Consider the following 25783-nt stretch of genomic DNA (forward strand, 5'->3'; position numbering starts at 1 on the left):
CAAGTCTGACGATATCATCGCTAACCGAATGCAAACTGCCCTAAACATTGTTTCCTCGTGGTGCGATAAGGAAGGTCTAAATGTAAATCCTTCAAAAACTACTATCGTTCCATTTACACGAAGGAGAAAAGTTATGCTAAATAATATAAGATTGAAAGGTAAGCTCTTGAAACTCTCAGACAACGTCAAATATCTCGGGGTACTCCTTGACAAAAAACTTAACTGTGTTTTCCAGTTCTAGTATCTAGAGCAAGTAATAGGCAAATCCAGAAATATTCTATGGATATGTAATAAAACTTTCGGTCAACAATGGGAACTAAAACAATGGGAACTAAATGATCCATTGGATTTATTCGGCTATTGTGAGACCCAGAATTACCTACGCTTCACTGGTCTGGTGGCCAAAAACAAAAGAAAGAGGTGCTCAAGATAAGTTGGAAAAACTTCAACGGCTAGCTACTCTCTCAATAACGGGTGCAATGAGAAGTACACCAACCAAGGCATTGGAACCTTTAATCTTTATGCTTCCACTGCATCAGTTTATACAATTAGAAGCAGAAAAAAGTGCTTTAAGGATTAAAAGACTTTTAAAACTCTTTGAAGGTGACCTAACAGGTCATCTAAATATTCTAAAAACTATTCGTATCAATCCCCTAGTAACCAACAATGAAGACTGGATGGAGAAAAGATACAACTTTGAAAGGAGATATCAAATAGTTAAACCTGAGCGCGATGTTTGGGAACGCGGGGGTCCCGATCTCCGTCCGGGATCAATTGTTTTTTACACAGAAGGTTCAAAAATGAACGATCGAGTGGGAGCAGGAGTAACAGGCCCAGTAGTAGATCTATCAATTCCGAAGGGGTCGATGGCCAACCGTTTTCCAAGCCGAAGTCCAAGCTATACTAGAATGTTCTGTTATATGCCTACGCAGGAAATACAGACACTCAAACATTTGCATCATGCCCGACAGTCAAGCAGCTTAAAATGCTCTGAAGTCTGCAACATGCACATCAAAACTTGTTTGGGAGTGTTTTCAATCACTTCAAACACTGGGTTGCAATAATCAAGTAAATTTATATTGGGTTCCTGGTCACTGTGGAATCCATGGGAACGAAAAAGCCGATGAACTTGCAAGACTTCGGATCGTCTCATCAGTTCATAAAACCAGAACCTTTCTGTGGCTTATCCGCTTCTTCACCTAAAATGGAGCTGAAAGCATGGGAAATTTTGAAGGTGGAGTCCAACTGGTCAAATACTTCCATTGGTAAGCAGTCAAAGAGGTTTATAACACCGAACGGTCCTATGATTCGCATAATACTGGAGCTTTCAAAGAAAGATCTAAGCACATATACTGGTCTAATAACAGGGCATTGCCCGAGCCGTTATCACTTGAAGCTTATGAAACAACTTCTAGATTATACGTGTCGCTTATGTGGTATGGAAAAAGAAGACTCGGAACACCTGTTATGCCGATGTCCGGCAAATATTAATAAAAGACCTAAGTTCTTCAATAGGGGGCTGTTAGAACCCTCTGAAATCTGGAGAACAAGTCCCAGTACGGTTATTCGCTTCATGCGAAGTTTAATACCAGACTGGACTAATGCTATTGGTCATATCATGACGGCCACTTCCAATAGTGGTACGTTATCCTGACTTAGCAAAATTAAAAAGGGCATATGTCACAAAAGATCAAAAAATTGGTCGCAGTGATAAAATACCCAACACGGGAAAAAAAGTGTAATTGAATTTCTATACTTTGTAGCAATAAATTACTGAGTTTCAAAGCTTGTTCCATCACATACATACAAATTTTTAATTTTCGATGCACCATACAAGCATAATAAACACATTCTCCCGTTGAAACCATAAGTGCACGTGGTTCACAAAATTTATACTGATTGCAACACATATTCTGTACGAAAAGTAACACGTTTGAGTTTGTTTATTTTGCAAACATGGAGCCTCGATTTGACGGTTCACTTGGAGTTTTTAACCTCACTCTTTGCGCATCAGTTTATAAGGCTGGCTGAAGTCTATCCTAAAGTTGTGATAGGAGAAACTTTTTTTGAATGCTTCGAACCGAATTCAAAAGCGATTTCTTCAGTGACAGAAGTGGTGAGAAATACTCATGAACTAATCATTTATTTCGGATAGCAACAATATGGTTTATAGAATTATGATCTTACTAATGTCACAGAACAAAATACTTTAGCAGATCAATTCGTGCTGCAATTTTATTTCGGGTCAAACTAACAGACGTAATAATGGAACCTATCTCCACAGACTAACAGACGTAACACTGGAACCTAGCTCCACAGACTGACAGACATAACACGTCGAACGAATTTTCAGTAAAATCATCGTTTGGATGATTCCAGTACTTTACGTTAGTAACACTAGCACCATCTGCTGTCGTGTTCGCGCTGCGTCATATATGTCGACATCGGCGCCAGCGTTACTGCATGTTATTCGATTGAAAATTTGAAATGAACGTTTTTTTGTGGCGATGCAGCTAGATTCCAGTGTAACGTCTGTTAGTCTGTGCGATCTCCATCGCCGCAAACAACGTTCATTTCATATTTGCAATCGAATAACAGTCATCGCGCGAAAACGTCGTCTGGGGCGCTGTCATGCAATCTCATACATATTTTGTAGTTCCCCATTTGACGCATGCAGTAACGTTGACGCTGATGTCGAAATACATGACGCAGCGCGAACACGACAGCAGATGGTTCTGGAGTTACTAACGTAAAGTACTGGAATCACCCAAACGACGATTTTATTGAAAATTTGTTCGACGTGTTATGTCTGTTAGTCTGTGCTACCTCCCTCGCCAAAAAACAAAACGAATAATTCAAATTTTCAATCGAATAACAATCGTCGCGTGACAACACCGTCTAGGGCGCTGTCATGCACTCTCACAACTTTTTTGTGATTCTCAGTTTGACACATCCACATCCACTGTATTGAATGCTTACATTATCAAGTGATTATACTGCGCCACTCTGTACCCTCGAAATCTCCCTTCAATCTATTTTCCCGCACAGGATAAGGAAAAGCACTGGGAACAAGAGCTGAACCGCTTAAAAGCAATCCACGAAAACCGGCTGCGTGCCGGTGCCCAAAAGGTGCACAAACTCGAGCAACTGCTGATGATGCAGACTTTTCAGCTGCGCCAGGACAAGAAACGGTTACAGGAAGATGTCAATCGGCTGCACTCGGAGTTTACGCTGGCTAAGGAGCAGGTAGAGCATCAGAAAGGTGAACTTTGCCACCTGAAGCTTAGCGAGAAGGATCTTAAGGATCAGAACGGCGATCTGATCGATGAAATCCAGATGCTGCGCCGTGTCGTTAGTGATCTGAAGGAACGTCTGGAGGAGAGCGAGTGGAGCCTGTGTCAGCGCAATGGGGAAGTAGCTCTGATGAAAACCCAACTTAAGGATGCACAGGTAAGAGTCGTTCTGCAACCCTGTCGCAATGATAACCAAATTTTGATTTTAGGTGGATATTACAGCGAAAGATCAGGAGATTGTGCAGCTGCGGGCGGACATCAAAATGCAAAATTTGGATGAGATTAGTTTTAAAAAGTCTGAGGTAAGCTAACAGACGTATGAGTAAATATTCGCCGTAAATCTTAAGGTCTTTTTTCTTTATTTGTAGATAAAGAAAGAGCTTGATTTCGATCTGGAGATTTCACAACTAAACCGTATCATTATCTTTAAAGATCAGATAATAGTGGTGATGAACAACGAAATACAGAAGTTACGCAAAGAACTGTCTGATATTTCTATAATGCGAGGCTACGAAGGGGTTCCTTCTGGACGCTATTCCCGCTATAAGAAAAAGCTAGACTTTGTTGTACAAAAATTTGGCGACTCTACAGAGCAAAGTAAAAGCAATTCTGACGATGGCCAGTCTGGAGAGCCCAAGCCCGATCCCGGTGGAGGTGATGTTAAGATGAAGGACGACCTAAACAGCAGTGAAATCATCAGAAACTACTTCAACAACAAACTGGAATTGAACAAAAAACTATTTTTGAATACTCAAATTTGCAACTACTCTGATGAGGATAAGTCAAGCATGATCGAGACCTATAATGCCAAAAAAATACCAGATATAACATTGGACTTAAGCAGCCTGGGCATTCATGAAGGAAAAGTGTCTGACCAGACGAAAGAGTCGGTGCTGGGCGACCAGGGCTACAACCAGAGTTCGTCGGATGACGACTACAAATCCATGACACCGACACGAGACCAGGACGATGACGAAGAGGAGCTTCGTCTCTTAGCCACCGAAACCGACACAGCAAATAACTGTGATAAAACGACATTGCAGGACAAGGATCTGCAGTTAACACAGCTACGGCAGGAATTGCAGGATTGTCGTGCTGGCTTTGAACAGGAACGGCTGAAATGGGCCGATGAAAAAGAGAAGGTACTGGTCTACCAACGGCAGCTGCAGCAGAACTACATAGATATGTGCAAACGAACTGCTGTACTGGAAGAAAAGCTCAAAACCTTTGAGAATCAGTAACCCAATAAAGACCATCCTATGATGGCGTGAAATTTTATAGGTTTCAACTATTTGTGAGAATAAGTATATGTCGTAGTTTATATTATCCTGACGAATATTTGTATTGCTTCTAGCAATGCACCCTAACTAAGCTTAAGTTACTTCGAGATTTTAAGGTTCCATGACCATGTTCTCGTTTATGTTCGTTATGCATAACAGCATGTATGTAATATTCTACCGCAAATGTTGTTAGTGTGACTTTAGAACAATTTTATCACCTTTTTATTTAAGAATATGATTTTGCTCTAAACTGTTTGATAAAGAAACAAGCTACTCGTTTTAATACTCCCCGAAAAACTCTTTCATCTTCGAAAACAATGTTCAAAGCGGTGCCTCCTCTAGAGATTTTTTGTATGCTTCACTCCGTTTTTAGGGAACATTTCTCCTCACTCCCCTATTCGATCAACGAAGGATTGTGGCGAGCGAACTCTTCTCCTTGTTTCAAGCACAACTTCAAAAATGCATTTGATTTCGGTTCAGCTACAGCAAGGTGAAGATGGACGCGATGCGTTACGCCCTACAATACAATCGTGTTTGTTGTGCTATTTCCCAGAAATTTTGCAAAATCGAGAAATCTCATGGGGCAAACCCGATTTCGGAAGAAGACATAAAATCTGACATATGTAGGGTTGCTATGTTATGTTGTTATGTTATTTCATTTTTTATTGTTGGTTTTGGTATCCACATTGTTTATGTAGGTACATAGATCCGGCGATAACCAACTCGCTCAATATGGGTCCTGACTGTATATAGTGAAACGCCTGCAGGTAGGCATTATGCATTATGCACTGAGAAGAGCGAATAAAACGAGAGTAAAAGTGATACTCTTCGCGGAACATGCTCGGCCCGCTGTCGGTTAGTAAGATCAAGTTCAGGGTCGATCTCTCGGCGTCGATCAACGGTACTTGCCTCTTACGCTATGAACCCAAGTATGATGACAGTTCTACAAGGTATGCTACATTTTTGTCTCTCCACGCACACAAACAAATCTCGTTATGAAAAATTTCGCGTTTTGTATGGAATTCAGAACATTTTTGGAAATTTCTCGTTTTATGTTGTTTTATATCTGATTTTTTTGGTTGGAGAGTGAATCTTCAGTTGAAACACACTAGAAATTTATATCAATTTATATTTAGTGTGAATAATTGCGACAATATGTCGAAATAAAATATATAAAAATGCTATATTTCTAATAGTTGTAGCATAATCTTAGTGATCGTCATAGCTCATGACTTTTGTTACTGTATGAAACATAAGCGACTCTACTTAGAAGCGCTATTAGAGTACAAGAAAAAAACGAAAAGTGCAAAAAGGTTACCGGCAAATTGATGAAAAACAGCATATTTTACCTAAACCGCAGCATGTTTATGTATTCCCCACAAATAAAACATGTTTCAACATCATTTCTATAACTTTTCAGGCAAGTATGTTTTATAAGTTTAGTTTAAAATGCAAAATCATTTCAAATTTCATACAAAATTGGAAAAAGTTCATAACGATCACTAATACTAATGCATCGACGTGAATAGCATACCTTGTAGAACTGTCATCATACTTGGCGCTATGAACATGTATAATCCAAACTTACGGTTGTAGACACTTGTTTTTTTCCCACACATATGGGGCTAATAGACCACGAGAAAAGCAAAAAGTTCAACGAAATCAACGATTAACAGAAAAGTTATGTAGTGGAAGATGGGTATTACGCGCTCGCGGTTTTGCGGTGATATGATGTTAATTGCAAATTTTTCGAACAGCTGAAACAATTTCAGTTTATTTATTCATCCCCTTGGTAAAAGGATTCTATACATTCCCTTATGAAAGTTAGAAAAAAGACAATCTTGTTCAAACAAAAAACCCGGTGTTCATTAACCAATTATTGTAGTTGATTAGAATAGCTAGAAAGTTCAGCCTTTCAAATATAACGGTTTTTGAGCTATCGTGGGTACAGCAAAATCATAAAAGTATGTATTTCTCATACGAACTAATTTTTTTTTTAAATTTAAAGAATAACATAGTTTTCTCAGCAACTGAGTATGAATGGCAATAGCAGATCTATTACGGTGTTTTTATCGATGAAGTACACTCTGAAAAAAATGCACGTGCAATTTACCGGGAAAAGTGACTGATTCTCATCCACCTTCTTTTCACGTAACTTTTGCCGATTTCTCGAAAGCCGACCATGTGTCAGTGTGTTAGTGTCAATCAACCAGGTGTTGGTCAGGTAATTGTTACCTGATTTTCACGTACCTTTTTACGTGATGTTTAGGTGAAACCATAAATTACGCGCATAAGCCCCACATGTTTTTCACGTACTTTTTACGTGTTATTCAGATGGAATCCACGTTATCTTTAAGTGAATAGAATACACGGCGCATATGACAAATAAAATTTATTTCCAAATATCAAAAAATAATTACTTGCTCCGAATCGACATTTCCGACAGAAGAGAAACAGGACTGGCCGGAACGATTGTCAACTGTTCTTCCGCAGCTGGTACCGGAGGTGTTCTGCTAGAAACTGACTGTTGACGATTGCAATCGTTCCGGAAAGAATTCACCAACTGAAAATTCAAAGAATAATTTTTTTTTTGTTAATATGAATATTATTCTGGCTACTTACATTGCGTGTTTTCCAATATTGATTTGGCTGGAGCAGCTCAGGAGTCCTTTGTCCGCCATATTGACTTTTTTGCATACTAAAAATTCACGTAAATATCGTTGTCGGAAACGTCAAACCACAGCCGCACTAACAAATTTAAAAAAACACAAATACCAACGCGCTGAAACCATCTACTATCACGTACAAATTGACAGTGAATCGTACGTGAAATTTAGGTGAAAATTACTAACGTCACGTAAAATGGCAGATTTTCGCAAGGTCAGTCACTTACGTGATTTTTCAGGTGGATTTTACGTGTGTATTTTTCAGAGTGTAAGTAATATCACAATCATGTGTATAATGAGTGACGAGAGCATAAGTTCAAGCGCATGCGTACTGCGTGTGTAAACTGTGAGTGCTACTGATAATCAAGGAAAAAGAATCCAATGCATGACTAGCTCATTGTTTGAAAATAACGCAATCTTGCAATCCGTTAATGTTTATAAAAATTCATAGAATAATACCTTCTAATACAAAGTGCAAAATTATAAATGTTTTCAGAAATATATATATATATATATATATATCTATATATATATATATATATATATATATATATATATATATATATATATATATATATATATATATATATATATATATATATATATATATATATATATATATATACATATATATATATATATATATATATATATATATATATATATATATATATATATATATATATATATATATATATATATATATATATATATATATATATATATTATGAGCAAATCGCGCGAAATGATCTATGGTAGAGTATTGACCATTTTTTATTTAAATGAAACTTTGCACACGTATTGGCTTAGCAAACTGAACATTTTTCACAGATGGCAAGATTTTTTAGACCCATGAGTTATGTTTTAATAGGGCGTATGCATTTTGGCATAGGTTTTATTCAAAGCATGGTAGCATAGAAACCTTCGGTTGTATAGAAAAACTGTATGAGAATGAGTTGTGGGAATTAATATTGCCCCATAAACAATATACACTAAATTTAACTTAAAAAAACGATTCTTTTCGATTTTTTAAATTTTTTTTTATGGAATATTAAAATTTTAAAAATTCTAACCTCAACATGTTTAAACATTTTTGTATTCCAATGCTTTTGAAAGATTCAGACAATTATACAAAATCAAAAAGCTCTTGGTAGTTAACATTCTAGGTAGGATGAGCCAACGCATGATCGGGTGGTACCCGATTTATGCTAGGATGTGTAAACTAAGGATTGGTGGCCGTTTCTTTAATTACAGCATCATCAACGTGTACTGCCCACACGAGGCGAGACAAATGTATGACGGCTGCCCTAGGAGGGACGTGAATCGGCGATATGAATGCTCAGGTAGAACGAGAGGCAATGTACAAACCGATGGTTTAACCGAACAGCCTTCAAGCCGTTTCAAACGACAACTGTCAACGGTGCGTAAACTTTGCATCCTCACGTGGTATGGTAGTCCGAAGCCTCTTCTTCCCCCGCAAAGGTATCCATAAAGCCACCTGGAGATCACCCGACCATTGTACAGAAAATCAAATTGACCACATTCTTAACGACGGAAGATTCTTCTCCGATATTATCAACGTTCGCACATATCGCAGTGCGAACATAGATTCGTACCACTGTATAGTTGCAGTATGCATGCGCGAAAAACTCCCGACGGTGTATAGCACGTGTCAAAGTCGAACGCCATAACCCGACATCGACGACTGCGGGATCCCATGGTTGCCTAGGGATACAAAAACAACTAGAAGCGGTACTACCAACGGAAGAGCAGCTTGGCGCAATATAAACGCGATATGAACGTGCGCGGAACAGGCAGAACTCGGTATTTCGAAGGAAAAAGCGCCAACAGGAGAAACGAGACGCGGAGCGGTACTGCGTTGGCGACACCCATAAGTTCTACAAGAAACTGAACAGCTCGCGCAGAGGCTACATACCGCAAGCCGATATGTGCCGCGACCTAGGAGGAAATCTTCTGACGAGCGAGTATGAGGTGTTCTAAAGGTGGAAACTACGATGAGCATCTTAACGGTGATGTTACAGCAGATGAAAGCGGTACGACAAATAATCTAGGAATAAGTGCAGAAGACGACAGGTTCTCGGCCCCAAGCCTTCAAGAGATGATACAGTAGAACGAGATCAGCTATGGCAAATCATGCACGAACACGGGTTCCCGGACAAAACTACGCGATTGGTCAGAAGGACGATGGATAGAGTAACGTGTACAGTGCGAGTTTCGGAAGGTGTTATTAGAAGAGCGGGGATAGACACGAGTGGTACGGGCTTCAATAAGTCTGGCCAGTCAGCTAAGTCTGGCCAGTTTTTTGACTTTACTGACGACTTTGACATTATGGCACGCAACTTTGAAACGTTAACGGAAACGGCAGACTTAAGGCAGCGACTTAGCGGGACTTGTCATAAACACAACAATACAACATCGAACGCTAGCCTGGGGGCCAAAAGCGGTCTCGATCATCTAGATTGAGAGTTGAGAGAAGTCGTTATCGATATTGTTTTTGGCACATTTTGCATTTTATAGGATAAGAACAACGATACACAGTGCCTCAGTGTTGAGGAGAGGAAATTTTCAGCTCTAAAAAACCTCGACTTGATTGGAAATCGAACCCGATATAACAACGACCACGGGGTCATAAACACGTCGAAGACAAAACACATGAGAAGTAGAGGCTCAAGGGATTGTAATTGACGGTGACGAAATCGAAGTGGTAGATGAGTTTGTGTATTTGGGCTCACTAATTACTATCGATAATGACACTAGCAGAAAGATAAAGACACATTTTGGCTGGAAATCACACTTACTTTGGACTGCGGAAAACGCTTCGATCGAACAAAATTCGTCGCTCCATAAAATTGACTATCTACAAAATACTTATTAGACCGGTCCAGTCCTCTGCGGCCACGAAACGAGGATTGCGCTTCTGAAATGTCGTAAGGATGTCGGACGCAAGCCTAGTCAAAATGGTTCTGGATAACAACCCAATAGGAACACGGCATCGTGGTGCGCGGTAGATCGACGGTGGAAGGAGATCTCCGTGGTCTACGCAGTCTGCAAGAGTGGCGACGATCAGCCATGGATCAAGTACAATGGCGTCGGCTCTAAGATAGAGCAAAGGCCACACAGTCTTCGTCTCATTGGTAAAGTAAGTATCTGCCCACAACATTTTGGCAACTGACCTAGGATATAAAGTCCCTTCAGGAAAAAAGGTTCGATAGAAGAAAAATTATACTTTCACGGTACGCTAGTCACGAATTCATTTTTTCTGGTAAGAAACTGTTTGTCCTGGAGCAGCCACGTAGCTTCACTTTTTTCGCCATCACAGTTAGAGTTCGACTGATAGAGCTGTCAATTTTTTTTTGCTAACTTATGGGTTACTATGATTGATGCATGAGTAGTTTCGTCAGTGCGATTAAAGGTAAACCCATGAAAAATCGGCAATTTTTGTTCATTTTTTCACCGCAAACGTTAATTGCACAAAATGACCGACTGTGGGCAGTAGCAATAGACAATTTTTTGGAGTCTCAAAGGTTCCGCGTTCCGCGATTTCAGAGTGCAACTTCAGTTATTGTTTGTCGGATAGTTTGCAAGCAAGATAAGCTTCCACTGGGTATTATCAACGAAGGCGTCAAAGTCAATGCTGTTCATTGTAAAATGGAAGTTCTGGAGAAAGTTATTGCCCTTTGAACTTTTCGGAGATTGCCACTGCGAACTTGGTTCAAGGCTGTAAAGACAATTTGACGGATTTTCTAGGAAAAATTATTGGCAGCCCAGCTCTAAACTCAATGGACTGCATGATACAAAGCTTACTTATCACATGACCTCCAGTTTGGGAAAGCGGTTATTCAGAAAATCTGGAATGAAATACCCATGGAATTCGTGGATTCCGACAACTTCGGAGAGCGTTTGAAAACTTTAAAGCGGGGAAAAGCGTTCAAAGTTGGTAAGGCAGGATTATTCAATAACATGTTCACTATGAAAATAGCTCTCAATAAAAATATTTAGAAATTGAATGTGTTATATTTACATGTATCATTATAAGATTTTGAAATTAAAACTGAATTTATTAACGACGGAATATGTATATTTACAGAATTTGTGTTCTTCACCAGATTTAGCATGCGTATTTCTAGACAACGGGAGATAGCAATAGAGATTAGTTAAACTGAAAAGTGGTTATTCACAAAGGGGGAAACTTGTCCCTGATTTCTTGATACGCAATGAAAAATATAAATTTGTAAAACATATAAAAACCAGGAAGAACTTACATAAGAACTTACATCACATTTCATTTAAGTTTAATAAAGCGGACAATGTATGTAGTTTCGCGAGGATGTGAAAAATGAACGAGAGCAGAAGGTGACGAAGTTATCAAAATGATTTCAATACTAACCGATATAAATAAAACAAATGACTGTCACCGTCCCATCAGGGATGCCACTTTGAAAAATGCAAAAAAAAACTTTGAGAATCATCTGACTCTCAATATCAAATATCATCCAGTCTAAAATTATGAATAAACTCAGATTTTGCATTGTATACTTAATGCCTTCGAGATACAGCTATGCAGATTTTTATCAAATAAAATACAATTTTAAAAGGGATCTGCATATCGTTTGCTCACAAATCAATGAGAGCAGGGAAAAATATGATCGTTCCACCAACATATAGCGGTTCCGACACCCATGCCGCAGACATGTCGCCAAGCATTTCATGAGTGCTACACGAAAACGGCTGCAGGACGCAGTTGTTACGGTTTGCGGAACGGTACTCACCCAGTATCTACAGTTCACTCGCTGTCTTCACATCAGGAAAAGCAAAAGTGACATAACGCAACCGCAGTGGAAGGGTTTTATTTTTCCTTTGCTTTCGAGTTGATAGGCTGCAGTGTTTTCTATCTTCAAGCTTACGCCGACCTCGACCAACGATAGAAAGGTGAGCTACAATTTCGCTTTTCATGGTTTTTATTTAAGTAAAAATTTACTGTTTTCCTACATAAACGTACAACTTAGGTTAATTCCGAATTCCTCCGCATGCATGTTTACGCGACGTTGAACAGTGTTGGTGCGGCTATTCCTCGTGTTACAAGACCCGCACAGTCTCTTCCACCGTGTAAATACAATTTCTCCTGTGTCAGACACGCGCACAGCTGGACTAGCCGCTGCATTTTGATTGATTTTTTTGTCTCCTTCGTTGTGTTCGCTCGTTGCTCGTTTTAAGTTACTTCCAAGTTCCAAAAAGCGAAATTAAAAACCGGTATTAGCTGAGATAGTCGAATTAAACTTTTCTTTCAGTTACACAGTTGCTCTGCCAGGGCTCGGTGCGTTTGCTGTGAATTTTCATTTTTTTTGGAAGGGTCAAATATCGAGTGACGTAACTGATAAACGTTATCGTTAACGTTATAAATGACAACTATACACACAGTAAGCCGGTTCACTCAGATAATTTAGCTTTGCATGCACGAAAAGAAAGCATTACGTGGCTGTGTTTGAGGTGCCACTTATGTATGCGAGTTTCGCACTAGCGCTTGCTACGACAACAATATTCAATCGAGTAGCCCCCGAGTGACGACGGCGCCGATTCGAGCTGGTTATTTCCCTGATAGTTCAGTACGAAACTTCAACTTGCACTTATCGGGTCGCGTTGATTTGCTTGGACGCTTCTGGCGCTCGCGAATGTCAATCAGGCGAGGCACTTCACCACGTCACGTAGAAAACAATCGACCATTTCAATGCAACGCGAAGTGTTAAACGCTTTCACCATAATATCGATGTGCTTTTATCTAGTTTTGTGTTAATCAGTACCCTTTTCCGATCACCGAAGGAACGCCCATACCGACAATTGTTACAAGCTTTGTCAGCCAAAGTTTTACCAGCAAAGAAGAAAATGGTCAATGCGTACGATATCTTCGGCGGCGTGTGCGTCTTCATAGTTTCGGTGCAGCTGCTGAGAAAAGTGTTCCCATGGATCTACGAGAACCTTCTGGGTCCGAAGCTGTTTGGTTCAACTATTAAGCTGAAGGAGATGGGTGAATGGGCATGTAAGTATTCATTGAAAATTGCCAGTGGTGGGCACCATTCCGCTAATTCGCTAATTAGCGACGCTAAAATTCAGTTAGCGATTTCGCTAATTTTTGAGCTGGTTAGCGAAACTGTTAGCGGCGCTGAAATTTTGGCTAATAAAACGCTAATCGCTAATTCGCTAAATTTTGTAGAGAAGCGACAATAGAAATATTTAGAAAAACTGTGAATTGCTGATGGCGTACGTGAATTGATTCGAAAGATGAACATACTTTACTGCGAAAGTTGGAACCTAGAATGGAGTTCCCGTTATCGTACAAGCCACAGGAGCATTTTGAAGAACAAGCACAAGGTCTAGATAAAATTTTCGGCACACAAAGAACTTTGGTAAATTGCAATGCGCTTGAAATTATGGCAACTTTGGTTCTACTTATTCGATTCAGATAATAATTGAATTTTTATGGAAACATTCCTAAAAGTATCTATTTCCAATGCAAGCTAAATAACTTTTGTTATTCTTGTTTTTACAAAATCAAATATGAGTACCGTTTCGTGAACCTCTTATTGTAAATACTTAGCTTTAAAAAGTAAATGTTTTCGTTTGTTTATCCAAGAAATATCAGAGTGGTCCAAATCTTACAAAACACGATCAATAAATATAGCGATATGACTATTTACATATTAAAAAGTTAGCGATTAGCGAAAGTTCCGCTAATGTAGGTTTAGCGTTTAGCGAGCTAAATTTTCCGGTTAGCGGCTTAGCGATTAGCGTCGCTAAATTTTCGATTAGCGGTGCCCACCACTGAAAATTGCTAACAGAATACTATAGATAACTAGAAAAGTACATACACAAGTAGTACTATTTTCTATTGAAGCTTGAAAACTAACGTTGTTTGGAACCTTGTAAACCAATCATTTTTCGTACCTTCTTATAAGGTAACAACGTATTTTAAATTCAATTCTTTAAACCTTAAATTTTCATTTGGTCTTCAACTCAGTTGAATGTTTTTGTTCTGATTTTTTAAATATTCCTATCCACTGATTTATCGCAATCAAAGATATGATATTAAAAAGCGTTTCTAACATTTGTGCATACGCTGAAAAGAATCTGACATTGTAGATTAAGTTGAATTCATATTTTGAAACAAATCGATAATTTTTTGAACTATATTGAATTATCTATAACTGTTGACAAACTTACTTGAGAAAATCCATACTAATTTAAAAAAAGTTCTATTGCATATTCCCTGATTTCCCCTGCTTCGCAACAAAATTCCTATCAGAAGCTATTTAAAATTCTACACTAAATTTTAGAGAAATAAGGACCACCAGCTTTAACATAACTTGTTCTGTGCCTCTAATGTTCAGCTTCAAACAAACCGATATAAAGTTTTAAATGATACGCTTGTATAATCACTTCTAAACCGGAATTACTGGGTCAGCAGCCTTTTCTGTAAAGCAAAATTGACTACCTTGACCAAAGTGTCCGGACCTTTTCACAGTGACATAATTCGTACCTGGCACTAGATGGCTGCAATTGTATGAATCCCATCGAGTTTAGAGCTAGTGGTTGTAATTCTGCCTTTCTCACTTTCTCGCTACGAATCGCGTCGCGTCAACACTGCGCCAAACTAAGGTTTTGAGAGCCGATTGTCACATGGTTTACATCTTTTCGACAGGAAGCTCTCTCATGGCACGTAAGCCAAAAACTGGTTTTGGTTTATTTTGGAAAAAAGATATAGGGTAATTGAGTGCTTTGTATGGTCGCATTTATTATCAGTTTGTTGTGTCTGTATTTAAGTCACTTGAAAGTACTTCATAAAACCTTTTTTTTTATCCTAATACTTATTTATTTTTTTACCCTAATACTTATGAAAACTAAGCATGTTTACTGTTTTTCAACCAATAATGCATTACGAATCCAGTTCATTCAGGTTATTATTTCGAGTTAATAAGCAGAACGATAGAAGTTCAGAATACAATTCAGATTGATAGAGTTTTTAAATATTCTTTAACAAATTGTGGGAGCCGAGATGTAAAAATCTATATTTCTATTTTCTTTTCACTCTACGACACAATTAATATAAACACAGGTTTGTTACAACCCCACGCAGGGCCGTCACTGGCTAGTAGATATTGATACTGCAAACACGACGAAACCAGGTTAGAGGTGATTCATTGGATCACCTTTAAAAGTTAACCATTTTCAATCGATGTATGCCATATATTCGGTAATTTATTCTTTTTTTTGTGAAACAACACCACTAACACGGCAAACAATGTCGTAGTTATCCAAAATATCGTTAAACTGAGAACATATTTCAAAACGCAGTTTCAAATTTTGATTATCATTCGGCAAAACCCGGACGAATATGGAGTGTCACTAAACCTACGTTTATTTCGAGATGAATGTTGGGTTCACGTTGATTTAGTGAAAATGTAAGAGGGATGGAATATTAAGGTTGAAATTCTTAGTCATCACATTCATCTACTGTCCATTTGCGGTTGACTGGACGTTTTATGTCTTCCGAATTCATTGTTCATCGCACGCCAACATCTCATATAAAATATCGGACGATTTACTCTATCAAACGAAAACATCCTCCTACGAAAAAATATAACTTGGAAGATTTGTTCATTGTGATGTATGCCTACCGTCACACAATGTGACTTATATCGATATTTGATTTTTATGATAAAAATAATAGGCAGATTTATATATTTATTTATTAATTGGGAAAAAATTATGACTAGTACAAATAATCCCAAAATACATCTTTAAATCAATTGAACAACCATTATCAAATGAATTGATTCTAATGATAAAATCCATAATTCAAAGGTATCCTAGATATCAATATCCACTTTCATGCCGCGTCATTCCGAAAATAGTTCACGCTTCTTGAGTCCCTTCTTTAGTGTGTCAATAAACCTTTCAGCTTGTCCATTCGACTGCGGGTGATACGGTGCTATGGTCAGGTGGCGGATTACGTTTGCTTCACAGAACTGCCTGAATGTTGAACTGATGAACGGGGAACCGTTGTCTGAAACCAGGGTTCGTGGATTTCCATACCTTGTGAAGGTTTCTTAAAAAATTTCCAGTGTTGTTGTTGTTGTACTGCGGATGCGGAAAACTTCGGGCCATTTCGAGTAAGCGTCAACGATAACCAGATAGCTGTAACCATTCACAGGGCCAGTGTAGTCGATGTGAAGGCGCTCCCAGGGTTTCGACGTAATCGGCAAGGACTCCATCCATCGGTTTTTCTCGGAGATTTGGCGGTTTTTGCACAGGAACTGCAATGTCGAACACAGATTTCTACGTCGTCGTCCATGTTTAGCCAGTAAACGAAGCTTCTAGCCAACGCTTGCATGCAATTCATCCCAGGGACATCCTGGGATGCAGTTGACGGATGATGCGCTTCCAGAATGCGATCATCAAACATTATGCAATCTTGAACAATATGCAGGCTATCTCGTCTGATGAAGAACTGAAGAATGGCTGGATCCTGTACTCATTAGGCGTGACAGCAGATCAGCGTGACCAAAACTTGCAGTTGGCACGAACTAGATGTCAAAGTTATAAAGCATCAGCTTGAGTGCCCAGCGTTGTAGCCGATTTGCGGTGTGAACTGGAATACCCTTCTTGCTTCCAAATATTTTCAGCAACGGTTTGTGGTCGGTTTTAAGGATGAATCTGCGTCCGAAAACCATGTTGTGAAAACGGGTTACTGCAAAAATAAGCACCAGAGCTTCTTTCTCGATCTGTCCGTAGTTCTGTTCAGCTGGCGTCAGTGACCTTGTTATCAAAACACGGTTTGACACCTGGAATGCCGACTACCATACTATCGATGATTCTCTGGAAAACACCAGGGGCGAGTTTGACTCCGGGCGCAAACGGTTGTACTGAAACAATCCTTGATGAATGTTGATGGTCAAAATATGTTGTGTTCTTTTAGAAAATAATAACGACTAATAACTGTTCAGAGCTACATTATTAGTCTAGTTTTTTTGGTAGTCGGAATAAGAATGACGATGATTTTTCAACAGCTTTTTTTCATAGCCTTGACAGCAGGTCAAAGCTTACTCGCCCATTCAATTGCATTTTTAAGCATTTGAGAGCGGGCGATTTTCGTGAGGCTCTCGATGCTTTCGGTTTTCCAATTTGCACCCCTATAATGTTGCCTTAAAACGTTATTCTACGTCAAAAAGTATGCGGATGCGGATATCCTTAGCATCCCTTAACCATGCCATGCCCCTCCCCAGTGCCAAAATTATTTGAACGAGCAGTAAATACACCAAGGAAAATTTTTCTGCAATATTTTATGAAGCGATTTTTTTTTCAATATCCGCATGGTATGATGCGGATGCGGATATGTGATTACGGATGCAGATGTTGATGCGGATGTCAATTTTCATGCGGATGTTCCGCATTTGCGGATGCGGATATCCGTTACACCCCTAGTTTTTACCATCACCCCGTAAAATTATACCCGGTTTTCCATATGCGATTCATACAGATTCTTTCTGTATTGTGGGAAAGATTCCGCTCACAATTCCATCGTCGAGTTATAGGTATTCTGGGAGGAGGACATGGGATTCTCTGAGTGTTAGGGTTGTATGACCGTTTTGTCTGACCCGGTCATCAAACTACCTATATCATCAATAAGATGAGCTGCAGAGTGAACTCCCAAAGTGATATCGAATGTTAGCTGGCAGTCCTAACATGGCTTTGGACATTCACGACACACAATCGACTGGTGTACTTCGCCAGACTAGTAAAAATACCAGACTAGTAAAAGTACAGTGTATAGTGAAGTGGATCTCGGGAATCAGTTTGAACTTTTAAAGGCGGTCTGTGCGCCGAATTTTGTAGTTGAAGTAGAACTAGGCTTTATTATTACGAGGCCGCTAGTTAAAGCTATTGTATTTGGAATACGCATCCATGAAACTCGGTCTTTGGCTGCTCCTCTTCGTTTCTCCCTTTTTTTTACTCGCTGCTCGAACATCCTCGTCGACAGAAAACATCCACATCATAAGATTCTTCGCTTGAAGACCACAAGCGCTCACCGAACGGCCTTTTCGCACGTTCACGATTCATGTCCGTAGAGCTTCACCGGGAGGATCAGTATACTTTGTTTTGGCAGTGCTTAGGGTGAGTTCAATTCCCTTTTGAGAGCCGTAAAAGGACTCTTCCACAGCTCTACGATTACGACCGATATTGTCCGCAAAGATATGCATCTTCGAAAAAAACTCTGGTGCAAATCCTAGTCCACTCTTTCGCATTCGTTTTTCGCTGTTCCTTCCTACATTGATTTTACATCGCATCGTTCGAACAGTTCGCTCCAATAGTTTGAACATGCAACAAAAACGATTTTTTTTTGCTTCAATGACCAGACATCCCTCCCAACTAGTCTCAAGGTACGATGCTGGCCTAACAAGCCAGTCGTCGTAGGTTCGAGTTTCGACTCGGGAGACTCTGTTAGTGTCAGTAGGATCGTAGCGCTAGCCCCGCAACTGTCCTGTACACTTAACAGTTGGCTGCGAAGTCCTTGTATAATAAACAGAAGGTCGAGTTCCGAATCGGAATGTCAAATCAAGTTAAGATAGGACCGAATTCAAGACATTTTTAAGCGGGAATTCAGTAACAATTCACAATCAATATGAATAAAAAAATTAAACTGAAAAGCTCTCGACCATTCATATATTGCCTAACAGATTTTCTCGAATCGTACACCCCGCAACTATTGAAACCATTTCAACCAGTTAGTTGAATTACTTAAATATTTTCGTTGGAGTTGGAAACCGAATCTCTCGACTAACGACAATAATTTTTTTCTCGTACCATTCATTACACCTACCATTGTGAGTAATACACTGCACTGCTTGCGAAATTAGGTACAATGTAAAAAAACGATTGTTGTTAGTCATGCTATTTGGTTTTCAACTCGAGCAAATTCATTTAAAAAAAATGTATATAAAAAACATTGCACGTATGCGGGTGGTACTGTACGATTATGGTGCCATTCAATAATTACGTAAGCATATTTTTCCACTTTTTCAACCCCCCTTCCCCTCTTGTAAGACATCGTAAGATTTTTTGATACCGCCCTCCTCCCCTCCCTCTAGTAAGATCCTACTATATATACTCTATATAGATTTTTATTATAGTTTTATCATCCTGAAGCAAGTACAATACTTCGTTTTAATTCGATTTAATCGTCCTCCCGTAATTTTCTTTTTATGAATTTTACCGTCCACACTTTCATGAACATGGTTATATTTGCTGGCCCCTATTTGCTTACGTAAATATTGAACGGCCCCTATCATGAAAAGGCACTCTCGCTATACCAGTATCGAAGAAAACAAAGAAATCTCTCGACGAAAGAGCGTCGATGGTCGCACTTTCTTTTTGCTTTTGTATGAGGACAAGAGAGATCGAAATAATTCTTCCCCTTGAGCAGGTATGAATGGTATAAGTGTAATAAAATTTTGAGTGTAAAATGCGTTCTCTCTACCGCTAGATGTCGATACTTAAAATAAAGAGATTTTGTCTCGTTTTTGGTTCTTTAGTTGAACAGATGTACTAGAAGCATGTGAGATTTCGTGATGATGGTGCCACTCCTCTGCACATCAAGGCTATGTTTAATAGTAAGTTCGAAAGCCCGTCCTCTTACTTTGGACAAACCAACGTCACAAACTGTGAACAGATGCATGTATCAGTTTTGTTTGGAAACCATGTTCACAAATAATCTGCCACAACTCATCGCGTTTCACTGAATCGTACGCCACGTTAGAGCCTATTGTCTTATAATCAGCTGTTTTTTTTTCAATTCCATTCTATATATATATATATATATATATATATATATATATATATATATATATATATATATATATATATATATATATATATATATATATATATATATATATATATATATATATATACATATATATATATATATATATATATATATATATATATATATATATATATATATATATATATATATATATATATACATATATATATATATATATATATATATATATATACATATATTTTTTTTTTTTAACTTTACACGTTTCTCTGTTGGAATGAACACTGTTTTCCCATCATGTTATCAAAATAGTTGGTCAAGTATTTTGAAATGATCGAGGCGAAAGTGTCATGAAATACATGAGAGCACTCCATGAGTAGGGTGTCTCAAAAAAATCGATGTTGAAAAAGTCAAGGTGCTCAACCCTAAGTTGAATGATAATGTTATTTATAGCATTTTTGTAGAACATTTCGACTTTCTAAAAAATCGTTTTCAGGTTGCCCAAACGTGATTTATGAAAAAATGACTTTTTTAAGCTACAAAACCACCCTTTTGCCCTTTTTTCAAATCTGTTCGATTCCTACATTTTTCCATACATTATTTTATTTTTGTGGGGTTGTTTTTGAATATTCTGCATGGTTTGGTTGAGCATCGCATTCAATTATTTGACTCACAGAGCAAATTGAATATCACAAAAAAGTGAATTTTTCTCATAATTTTTAGATGAAACCCTTAAAAACACATATAAATTTTTTTTTGATCAAGAACTGAAATTTTTACTGCTCAGCGAGATTCAAGACGAAAATTTACATGAAAAAAGATCCTTGATATCTTATCGGGGGGCTGAGATATTGGCGTTTATATATGTGATGGAAAACTATGCATTTTGTTAAAAATGCCACTAAAGCTTTTTTTTTTTTTAAAGGGGGGATTTGTTAGTAGCTTAAGTATTTATGATAAATATTAGTAAATAATGAGTATGTGTGTCCAATCACAAATGGTGACTTCTCAACACTGTTAGAAATTTGTAATTTTAATTGTTAGGATTTGTTTGCTTTCGCAATTAGGACTTAACATTCGTAGGGATTTAAACCTACTTGTCAGAAAAGGGGAAGTTAACTTACAACTAACTTAATTGCTAACTTATTGGCTATAAAGAGAGCTTATCGTAGCAATTGAGGATTGCAACGATTTTTGTCGAAAATTGTTAATAATTTTATTTGACATAGCTTCTAATGGTTCAACACCAGTAAGTCTATGTAATTCGAGTGTACCAAACCAAGGAGGACGCTTCAAAATCATTTTCAGAATTTTATTCTGAATCCTTTGAAGCGTTTTCTTCCTTGTTGAACAGCAACTTGACCAGATCGGTACAGCATGAAGCATTGCTGGTCTAAAAATTTGTTTGTAAATCAAAAGTTTGTTCTTTAAACAAAGTTTAGAATTCCTGTTAATGAGAGGATATAAACATCTCGTATATTTGATGCACTTGGCTTGTATACTCTCAATGTGCGCTTTGAAAATAAGTTTTTTATCATAAATTAGTCCCAAGTACTTAACCTTGTCGGACCAACTTAAAATAACCCCATTCATCTTGACAACGTGATTATTGTTTGGCTTGAGGAAAGAAGCCCTAGGCTTATGCGGAAAAATTATCATTTGAGTTTTAGAAGCATTGGGAGAGATTTTCCACTTTTGCAAGTAGGAAGAAAAAATATCTAAACTTTTCTGCAATCGACTGCATATGGCACGAAGACTTGTTCCTTTTACGGAAATGCTTGTGTCATCGCAGAACAATGACTTTGTGCATCCTGGAGGCAAATCAGGAAGATCTGAAGTGAATATGTTGTACAGGACTGGACCCAAGACTGAACCTTGAGGTACACCTGCTCTGACAGGAAATCTATCAGATTTTGAATTCTGATAGACAACCTGCAGAGTTCGATCAGTAAGATAATTTTTCAAAATTTTGATTAGGAAAATTGGAAAATTAAAAGTTTGCAATTGCGCAATCAAACCTTCATGCCAAACACTGTCGAATGCTTTTTCTATGTCTAAAAGAGCAGCTCCAGTGGAATAACCTTCAGATTTGTTAGCTCGTATCATATTAGTAACTCTGAGCAATTGATGAGTTGTGGAATGCCCATGGCGAAATCCAAACTGTTCATTTGCAAAAATTGAATTTTCGTTGATGTGTGACATCATTCTGTTAAGAATAATTCTCTCAAACAGTTTACTTATTGAAGAAAGCAAACTGATTGGTCGATAACTTGAAACTTCAGCTGGGTTCTTATCCGGTTTTAAAATGGGAGTAATTTTTGCATTTTTCCATAATTTGGAAAAATATGCAATTTTGAAGCAGCAATTGAAAATTTTTACTAAAAATTCCATTGTGCTCTCAGGGAGATGTTTGATTAGTATATTAAAGATTCCATCGTCACCAGGTGCTTTCATATTTTTGAAATTTTTAATAATTGATTTAATCTCATTCAAGTTAGTTTCAATTATTTCTGCAGGTAAAAAATTCTGGGAAGAAATTAAATCAAATTGACGTGTGACTTCATTTTCAATTGGACTCACAAAATTCAAATTTCAGTTATTAACACTCTCAAACTGCTGAGCAAGTCTTTGAGCCTTTTGTTCATTGGATACAAGAAAACGTTCACCATCTTCTAAAACTGGAATAGGCTTTGAAGGTTTCTTAAGAATCTTCGACAGCTTCCAAAATGGTTTTGAATATGGTTTCAATTTTTCAACTTTAGTCTCAAAATTTTGATTTCTCAGAAGAGTAAATCTATGTTTAATCTCTTTCTGTAAATCTTTATAAATAGTTTTAAAAACAGGGTCACGAGAACGTTGATATTGACGTCTGCGGACATTTTTCAAACGAATTAGAAGTTGAAGATTTTCGTCAATTATTGGTGAATCAAATTTCACTTGAGCCTTTGGAACAGAATAATTCCTGGCATCAACAATTGCACATTTTAATGCGTCCAATGCGGAATCAATATTCACTTCGTTTTGCAAATCAAGCTCATTATTGAAATTTCTCTCAATATGAGTTTTGTATCTTTCCCAATTAGCCTTGTTATAATTAAAAACAGAGCTCATAGGGTTTAAAACTGATTCATGTGATAAAGAAAAAGTTATTGGAAGATGATCAGAATCAAAGTCATCATGTGTGATCAAATCACTACATACATGACTTTGATCTGTAAGCACCAAATCAATTGTTGAAGGGTTTCTTACAGAAGAAAAGCATGTAGGACTATTCGGAGACAAAATAGAATAGTATCCTGAAGAACAATCATTGAATAAAATTTTGCCATTGGAATTACTTTGAGAATTATTCCATGAACGATGTTTAGCGTTAAAATCGCCGATTATGAAAAATTTCGAACGATTTCTGGTGAGCTTTTGTAAATCACCTTTAAAATAATTTTTGAGCTCGCGTGTGCATTGAAATGGTAAATATGCTGCGGCAATAAATAAAATCCCAAGTTCAGTTTGAACTTCAATTCCCAAAGTTTCAATAACTTTCGTCTCAAGATGGGGAAGAGCACGATGTTTGATTCGGCGATGAATAACAATTGCAACTCCACCGCCGGAACCCTGAATCCTATCATATCTATGAACCACGTAATTGGGATCATATTTTAATTTTATGTTAGGTTTCAAAAATGTTTCAGTAATAATTGCAATATGCACATTATTTACTGTTAAAAAGTTAAAAAGCTCATTCTCATTGGCCTTCAATGAGCGAGCATTTCAATTTAATATTTTAATTGTTTTATTTAAAATCATTGCTAAATTTTAAATTAGAAACAATTTTAATAGTAAAATTTGTGCCTATTTGAATGGCTTCAAACATTGATTTTGCCTGCAACATGGCGTTCATAAGATCGAACATTGCCTGTTGCAAAAAAGAAAGTTTACCTGCCGTAATAGGCCCCAGGCAGTTGACATTAGAAAAAATATTTTCGGCAGCAATATTAGCTGGAGTGATAGGTGTACAATTATTTTCTAGCCTGTTTTGCTTACCCATATTAACGGTCATTTTCGAACTACCAACACTAGGCGGTATAATGTTCGAACTACCTGTAACCTGTGCATAAGTTAAACGGGTATGCAAAGGAGTAGGTAAACTATGCGTCACTGGTACGCTTGGAGAATTTTGTTTTGAAGTTGGTTTTAATTGAGAAATTGAATTTTGTTTACCTTGCCTTGCCTTAACAATTGCTAAACGGACTGGGCATTGATAAAAATTTGACATATGGTTGCCGTTACAATTCGCACAGCGAAAATTTTTACTCTCTTTCACAGGACATGTGTCCTTTTTGTGAGAAGAGTCTCCACAATTAAGACATTTTTGGTCCATGTTACAGAATTTGGAACCATGGCCATAACGTTGGCAAGTACGACATTGGGTGATATGCTTTTCACCTCCGCCATACTTCCTATAAATTTCCCACTTTATACGCACATTATACAAAGCATGTGCTTTTTCAAAAAATTTTAAGTTGTTAACCTCGAAATAATTCTTCCCCTTGAGCAGGTATGAATGGTATAAGTGTAATAAAATTTTGAGTGTAAAATGCGTTCTCTCTACCGCTAGATGTCGATACTTAAAATAAAGAGATTTTGTCTCGTTTTTGGTTCTTTAGTTGAACAGATGTACTAGAAGCATGTGAGATTTCGTGATGATGGTGCCACTCCTCTGCACATCAAGGCTATGTTTAATAGTAAGTTCGAAAGCCTGTCCTCTTACTTTGGACAAACCAACGTCACAAACTGTGAACAGATGCATGTATCAGTTTTGTTTGGAAACCATGTTCACAAATAATCTGCCACAACTCATCGCGTTTCACTGAATCGTACGCCACCTTAGAGCCTATTGTCTTATAATCAGCTGTTTTTTTTCAATTCCATTCTATATATATATATATATATATATATATATATATATATATATATATATATATATATATATATATATATATATATATATATATATATATATATATATATATATATATACATATATATATATATATATATATATATATATATATATATATATATATATATATATATATATATATATATATATATATATATATATATATATATATATATATATATATATATATATATATATACATATATATATATATATATATATATATATATATATATATATATATATTTTTTTTTTTTTAACTTTACACGTTTCTCTGTTGGAATGAACACTGTTTTCCCATCATGTTATCAAAATAGTTGGTCAAGTATTTTGAAATGATCGAGGCGAAAGTGTCATGAAATACATGAGAGCACTCCATGAGTAGGGTGTCTCAAAAAAATCGATGTTGAAAAAGTCAAGGTGCTCAACCCTAAGTTGAATGATAATGTTATTTATAGCATTTTTGTAGAACATTTCGACTTTCTAAAAAATCGTTTTCAGGTTGCCCAAACGTGATTTATGAAAAAATGACTTTTTTAAGCTACAAAACCACCATTTTGCCCTTTTTTCAAATCTGTTCGATTCCTACATTTTTCCATACATTATTTTATTTTTGTGGGGTTGTTTTTGAATATTCTGCATGGTTTGGTTGAGCATCGCATTCAATTATTTGACTCACAGAGCAAATTGAATATCACAAAAAAGTGAATTTTTCTCATAATTTTTAG

At 37.3% G+C, this 25783-nt stretch overlaps 2 protein-coding genes across 10 annotated transcripts in view; both read left to right on the forward strand.

Annotated features, from left to right (window-relative positions):
- Window positions 1-4842, forward strand: part of LOC129717511 (leucine zipper putative tumor suppressor 2 homolog) — a 69712-nt gene extending 64870 nt beyond the window's left edge. For all 8 annotated transcript variants that reach the window (XM_055667473.1, XM_055667466.1, XM_055667472.1 and 5 more), the window contains exons 7-9: window positions 3049-3450; window positions 3503-3595; window positions 3662-4842. In XM_055667473.1, coding sequence (XP_055523448.1) covers window positions 3049-3450; window positions 3503-3595; window positions 3662-4534 — 1368 coding nt within the window. In that variant the 3' untranslated portion in view covers window positions 4535-4842. The remainder of the gene's footprint in view (window positions 1-3048; window positions 3451-3502; window positions 3596-3661) is intronic.
- Window positions 4843-12020: 7178 nt separating this feature from the next.
- Window positions 12021-25783, forward strand: part of LOC129716792 (very-long-chain 3-oxoacyl-CoA reductase) — a 29023-nt gene continuing 15260 nt past the window's right edge. Inside the window, exons 1-3 of one of the 2 annotated variants that reach the window (XM_055666860.1) lie at window positions 12021-12189; window positions 12549-12677; window positions 13078-13294. In XM_055666860.1, coding sequence (XP_055522835.1) covers window positions 12660-12677; window positions 13078-13294 — 235 coding nt within the window. In that variant the 5' untranslated portion in view covers window positions 12021-12189; window positions 12549-12659. The remainder of the gene's footprint in view (window positions 12190-12548; window positions 12678-13077; window positions 13295-25783) is intronic. The other variant, XM_055667340.1, reaches the window with a different exon arrangement.

This window comes from Wyeomyia smithii, chromosome 1, assembly GCF_029784165.1.
Source record: "Wyeomyia smithii strain HCP4-BCI-WySm-NY-G18 chromosome 1, ASM2978416v1, whole genome shotgun sequence".
Lineage (NCBI taxonomy): Eukaryota > Metazoa > Arthropoda > Insecta > Diptera > Culicidae > Wyeomyia > Wyeomyia smithii.